The sequence below is a fragment of the Oncorhynchus nerka genome, unplaced genomic scaffold (genome assembly GCF_034236695.1).
Source record: "Oncorhynchus nerka isolate Pitt River unplaced genomic scaffold, Oner_Uvic_2.0 unplaced_scaffold_1672, whole genome shotgun sequence".
In the NCBI taxonomy this organism is placed as follows: Eukaryota; Metazoa; Chordata; class Actinopteri; order Salmoniformes; family Salmonidae; genus Oncorhynchus; species Oncorhynchus nerka.
In genome coordinates this window covers 77,648-84,325 of record NW_027039653.1, presented here as the reverse complement: position 1 = coordinate 84,325, position 6,678 = coordinate 77,648, and the positions used below count along the sequence as shown (strand labels likewise).

General features: G+C 43.1%; 1 protein-coding gene across 1 annotated transcript in view; it reads left to right on the top strand.

Moving 5' to 3' along the window:
- Nucleotides 1–1,929: 1,929 nt before the first annotated feature.
- Nucleotides 1,930–6,678, top strand: part of LOC115117298 (serine/threonine-protein kinase Nek11-like) — a gene marked incomplete at its 5' end in the record, with an annotated part of 38,480 nt that continues 33,731 nt past the window's right edge. Inside the window, 4 exons of the mRNA XM_065015136.1 lie at nucleotides 1,930–2,070; nucleotides 3,068–3,194; nucleotides 6,002–6,151; nucleotides 6,332–6,410. Coding sequence (XP_064871208.1) covers nucleotides 1,930–2,070; nucleotides 3,068–3,194; nucleotides 6,002–6,151; nucleotides 6,332–6,410 — 497 coding nt within the window. The remainder of the gene's footprint in view (nucleotides 2,071–3,067; nucleotides 3,195–6,001; nucleotides 6,152–6,331; nucleotides 6,411–6,678) is intronic.

Below are 6,678 nucleotides of genomic sequence, written 5' to 3'. Positions count from 1 at the left end.
CACTGTTGATGTTCTGTGGTGGTCACTGCAGCAGGGAGGAGAGAGAGACAACGGGTGCTCATCATCATCATAATCATTTCAATTGCGGTCGGACTCCCTCTAGTCATTTCTGTGTCTTATTTATTTCATTAAACAGTTCCCTTAAAGCAGTTTGAGCCTCACCTGACACAGATACAGCTTATGTTGTTCCATCACCCCCCATATACACACAAAATACACTTTCCCCCACTACACAGAAGCTCAGATGCATGCAGGCATGTGCACGCACACACACACACACACACACACTGCCAGAGCATCATAACCTACTCAGTGCCTCTCAGAATGAACCAGTGAGGACACCCCCACAGTTCCATTAAGAAGTTCATTGGTGCTGTTCTGTTCTCGCTGGAAGTCCCATTAGGGAGAATGAAGCTCAGATCTCATTCCAGCTTATCCTCACAGACAGTTAAATGGTCACAATGGCAGCTGACAGAGGACCTTTCTGTCTGGAGTGTAAAATAGAGACGAGGATTCAGAGCTCTCTTAGTGTTGATGCACTTAGCTCTTACAGTTAGAGTTGATGCACATTTCCAGAATGGAAATGAATGAACTTATAGACGTATCGAATGGGTATTTTGTAAAGGTTTCTCCACAATGTGTATCCACACAGTGTGTTGGTGGGTGTGTGCGTGCATGCGCCTGTGTACGCTTGCATGCATTTACACAGATGTGGTATCTGAAGGAATATCTAAGTCTGTTGCTATAATACTCTATGCTCCAGACAGGGACTTGGACTGTCATCTGAGGAAGTGAGAGAGAAGCAGGGCAGAGCTTGCCTGAGACCCAGGTCACTGGATTGATCCAGCTGCTGCTTGACTCCACTACATGCATAACAGGTTCATACTGTATTTATACTTTTGTCAAAAATGGAAGAGTACATAAGGGAGAGGTCTAAGAACCATAGGATCTAAACAAGGATATATTTTGGACTTCAAAGTATCATGATTGCATTGTGCAAGGTTTATTTCTTTATTTTATTCCTGCCTGTCTGCCTGTCTGCTGATGTCTGTTTGTCCTGCCTCCTGTCCCAGGCATCCTCCACAGAGAGATCTGAAGGCCAAAAATATCTTCCTGAAAAGGAACATAGTTAAAATCGGCAGTTCCAATGCAGCAGGGGCCCATGGGAGTTTTTTTGTTTGTTTGAAATCTTTGCTAGTCCTTAAAAGTGCAGGAGGCTGTGTCACTCCTGTTAAATTCTAAGGCTCTCTCCATATGTCTGCGGCATACAATTATCTACAAAGGTAATGGATGAATTGTCACGACTTCGCCAAGTCGGGTCCTTTCCTTGTTTGGGCGGCACTCGGTCGGGCGTCGCCAGTCTTCTAGCCATCATCGATCCACTTTTCATTTTCCATGTGTTTTGTCTTGTTTTTCCTCACCTGGTTTCAATTCCCTCAATCATTTGTTGTGTATTTAACCCTCTGTTCCCCATGTCTTTGTCTGGGATTGTTTATTGTAAGTGCTTGTGCACGTGCTGTTTGGTGCGTGACGGGTTTTGTACCCAATATACTTGTTATTTTTATAACTGTGGGTTTTCGCTATTAAACTGCTCGGTTATTACTAAGTTCTGCTCTCCTCGTCTGACTTCCCTGCCACTGATTACGCACCCCTTACAGGAATACAAAACTGTTGAAAGTACACAGTTTATACACAGCACACGGTTTATACACAGCACACGGTTTATACACAGCACACGGTTTATACACAGCACACGGTTTATACACAGCACAGTTTATACACAGCACACGGTTTATACACAGCACACAGTTTATACACAGCACACAGTTTATACACAGCACACAGTTTATACACAGCACACAGTTTATACACAGCACACAGTTTATACACAGCACACCGTCTGTAGCCCACTGTGTAAATCACTGCCAGTTGTTTGCTGGAGGAGGACATCCTGGACCCTTCCTTGCAGGAATCGTCCTCCACCTGGATCGTCCCTGCGCCTTGTCCTCCGGGTCGTCCCTGAGGCCGGTGTTGGCGTGCTGCTGGAGCCGTGCATCAAGGGGGGCGGGGGTACTGTCTTAACTTCTGCCGAAGTTGGTGCCTCTCCTTGTTCCGGCGGTGTTCGGCGGTCGCGTCACCGGTTTTCTAGCCGCTACCGATCTATGTTTCATTGTCCATTTGTTTTGTCTTTATTGTACACACCTGGTTTCCATTACAATATTATTTATTCCTATTTAACCCTCTGGTTCCCACATGGTTTTTGTGCGTGTTTGTTCGTTGTGAAGTGTTCGCTATTTTCTGTGAGCTGGAGTATTTTCCTGTGTGGAATTTATTTTGTTGTTTATTCGAGTAAAGTATGTTATTTACTCAGTTCTGTGTCCTGCACCTGACTCCTTCCTACCTGCTGCACATTGACACTTGACAAGAACATAATCAGGGCATGCACTTTAATGTGCTGATGGTTCAATTCCAAACAGAAAACTGTCTACTTTAATGTGATAATGGTTCAATTCTAAAAACAGAAAATGTGCTAAAGGTTTAATTCCAAACAAAAAACTGTCTACTTTAATGTGATAATGGTTCAATTCTAAAAACAGAAAATGTGCTAAAGGTTCAATTCCAAACGAAAACGGTCTACTTTAATGTGCTAATTTTTCAATTCCATACAGAAAATGTGCTAATGGTTCAATTCCAAACAGAAAACTGTCTTTCTTTCCTCTTCCTATGATGACTCATCCTTGTCACTCGAAAGAGGACTGGATAGGTGAAAGCAATATGGCGGACACTTCTTTCAGCCTTTTTATTGTCCTTCTGCATAGTGCTCACACCCATCCCCTGGTCCTTTCAGATGGGATCAATGAGGGCACAGGAAATAGGAACAGGTTCCAGTTTGAAATAATCACCACATAATGCTTGATAAATTCATCTGCTTAAAGTCTAGATTTAGCATTATTAGGCAATGTATTGTTGCTGTTTATTGTTCTTTGTTTTGTTTCCTATCTTATGCAAATTGCACTCTACAAATATAATATATTATTATTATAAGTGTTGCTCTTCCTCCGTTCAGGTGATTTTGGGGTGTCCTGTCTGCTGATGGGGTCATGTGACCTGGCCACCACCTTCACGGGCACGCCTTACTACATGAGCCCTGAAGTCCTGAACCACCACGGTTACGACTCCAAGTCTGATATCTGGTAGGAAGGTGGAGCAGCACACTGAGGCTCAAAGACAGAAAGGTCAAAGTTAGGTTAAAGTTCAAATGTAAAGAAAGGTAAGGTTAGATAGGTTGAACGGTGAGTGGACATTGACATTTATCTTGTGTGTTTATGTGTGTAGTGACCTTCTTAACACTTGTAACGCGTGTTTTGTGTTGTGGCAGCCACCACACGTTTTATTATGTGAATGTTTGTCATGTTTAAAACTTTTAATGAAACAAACACCTGTTTAGAGCTCTGTGTTTTGAAGATGAGTTCTTTTTTGATTCTCATTCCCCTCCGAACCTCAAGAGAGTTGTTGACATCCAGTTTCCTCCTCTGTCTCTGCTTCCTGCCAAGGCTACAGTGCTGAGTTCAGAATGCTGGGTAATGCTGTCACGTATCAAGGCAGACACTCATTGTGAGATTTGGCTGGCATTTCCTTCAAAGCAGTCCAAAAGGAGCATGGCTAAGAGGCACTTTGGATATGGACTGGAATATGTGATGAGTAATGAAGTGTAGAAGAGCGGTAGAAATGGATTCATGTATAATGATGAATGGAGTCGATACGGCCTATGGTCTGATCAGCAGGAGAGCATAAAGAACACCTTTAATGCCAAGAGCGACTACAGATCCCTCATCTTTCACTGCAGTCTGAAGTGCAAGCATCTACTGAGCTCAAAGTTGTTTGAAAATAATGCAACAGTAGTAACTGTACATGACTTCCCTCAGCACCAGTGCTCCATGGTTTCAAATAATAGTCTTTATGAGAAGTTATTCATGAAGAAGAATCTGTGTAGAGCCGGTAGAACATAGTACTGAATGGAGACAAAGGTCTGTCAACTCTGCACTGTCCCTCCCAGCTGCCAGCAGCTTCCTTCCCCCCTTCTTTCTCTATTCATCTGTTTTCAAGAGGAAATTACCACTAATCCCAGAGTGGGAGTGGAAAATTGGCTTATTTTATCCAACAGAGAGGAAGAGACCAAGAAGCCAATTGAGAAGATGGTGGTGATCTCAGACACTGATACACAGCCCTCTGGGTAGTCTGTTGCCTCCCACTCCTCCTCACTCCGCTAGGCTCAGCGTCTCTTCCCATAGACCACACTAATGAGAGAGGAAGTGGTCACCTCACGCCTCGACCGCTCTACTGTACCACGCACGGCCCGTTTAGCTGATCTCACAAGGAGGAGAGGGCTCACTGTAGGTAACAAGTAAAGACAGGAAGTGGGAGATGGACTTTAAGGGTTAGAAAGAGTACGAGGATTAGAGCAACAAGTAGAGTCACAACTCTGTTAGGTCACAATGAGATATTGCCTGGTGGTAGATGTTTGAAATCCCTGTAATGCCTGGATGTCCCTCCTCTTCCCAATCCCTTCTTCTTATTTTACATCAAATAATACAATTATTACTTGATATAAAAACAATGGAACATTTGATATGGAAAATAAGATGGAGTTTTCCAGGAAATGTAGATGATATTGTTTGTTTATCCTCCATTATCAAATCAAATCAAATCAAATTTATTTATATAGCCCTTCGTACATCAGCTGATATCTCAAAGTGCTGTACAGAAACCCAGCCTAAAACCCCAAACAGCAAACAATGCAGGTGTAAAAGCACGGTGGCTAGGAAAAACTCCCTAGAAAGGCCAAAACCTATGAAGAAACCTAGAGAGGAACCAGGCTATGTGGGGTGGCCAGTCCTCTTCTGGCTGTGCCGGGTAGAGATTATAACAGAACATGACCAAGATGTTCAAATGTTCATAAATGACCAGCATGGTCGAATAATAATAAGGCAGAACAGTTGAAACTGGAGCAGCAGCACAGTCAGGTGGACTGGGGACAGCAAGGAGTCATCATGTCAGGTAGTCCTGGGGCACGGTCCTAGGGCTCAGGTCCTCCGAGAGAGAGAAAGAAAGAGAGAATTAGAGAGAGCATATGTGGGGTGGCCAGTCCTCTTCTGGCTGTGCCGGGTGGAGATTATAACAGAACGTGGCCAAGATGTTCAAATGTTCATAAATGACCAGCATGGTTGAATAATGAATAATTATGGTATCTGAATACATTCATAGTCATTGTAGAATCACTCTGTCCATTTGTATTACTTGCATTGTTGTTCTGGTGTACTGTGTGGCAGGATGCAATAAAACAAGAGATTAAGAGAGTGTGATATTAAAGACAAAGAGGTGGATGATTGACAAATAATACCTTTAACTCTCTAACTTCCATCTGCTTCCTGTCATCGTTTGGTTATCTCTCTATTCCACCAAGAGTAATAACGGGAGCTAGTATATTCATTCACATATGTCTGGCGGGCATTTATTATTCTCCCATCTAATCTGTTTATTCATGGCCACTTTCCTTTGATGCCAAACAACCTGCAGGAGAAGGAGCTTTATTACACCTCGATATAAGATGTGTACAGATCCATTACCAGATGTGTTAATGTTCTCACTTCTTACTGATCTGTTTAGAGTCCATGTGGGGTATTAGTCATATTGGAAATATGAGACGACATTGATTTATCGACTTCAGGTCAGGACCAGTGGATCCAGTATCCTTAACCAATACAGGTGTACCCAGAGGTGTTGATGATATCACTACCATTGTGAACTGTGTTGGCTGATTGTGTGTGTGTGTGTGTGTGTGTGTGTGTGTGTGTGTGTGTGTGTTTGTGAAAGTGGCTGTTCCACTGGATGTCATAAGGTGAAAGCACCAATTTGTAAGTCGCTCTGGATAAGAGCGTCTGCTAAATGACTTAAATGTAATGTAATGTAATGTGTGTGTGTGTGTGTGTGTGTGTTTCAGGGCCATAGGCTGTATCCTGTATGAGATGTGTTGCCTGTCACACGCCTTTGAAGGACACAACTTCTTGTCAGTTGTGATGAAGATAGTGGAGGGAGAAACCCCCAGACTGACAGCCAGATACTCTCTGGAGCTCAACACACTCATGCAAAGGTGAGAAGGCATTAGCCGGAGAATGTAAGGGTCAACTCAGTAACACATAGGTCAGAGTTCAATACTCTCACATTGTGCTTCAACGTGTACAAAAATGATAATACAGGATAAAGAGTGTCTTACCCGCCTTCAAACCCGAACCCTTAACTTATCCAGAACCATGTGCTGCCTCTCTTTTAGGATGCTGGAGAAAACCCCATCATCTAGGCTCTCTGCTGCAGAAGCTCTGAAGACAAAATTCATTGAGGACAGTATGCAGGTTAGACCTATCCTGGAAACATAACACATATCACAGCAATATATATACTTCCTAAGGCTGATTGATTGGTTGATTCATTGGGGATGCTCCAAAGGTCAAATGGGCGGAGCTATGGTACCAGAATCACAGACTAATCAAACCTACTGGCTGGTTGGATTTACTCAATGTTAAACTGACTTCCTGTCATAGTTCACTTTTTTCCACAGCACATTTTCTGTGTTCATAACCTTTTCCACCATGACAGGTTAGAAAGTCAGCATTTCATCTG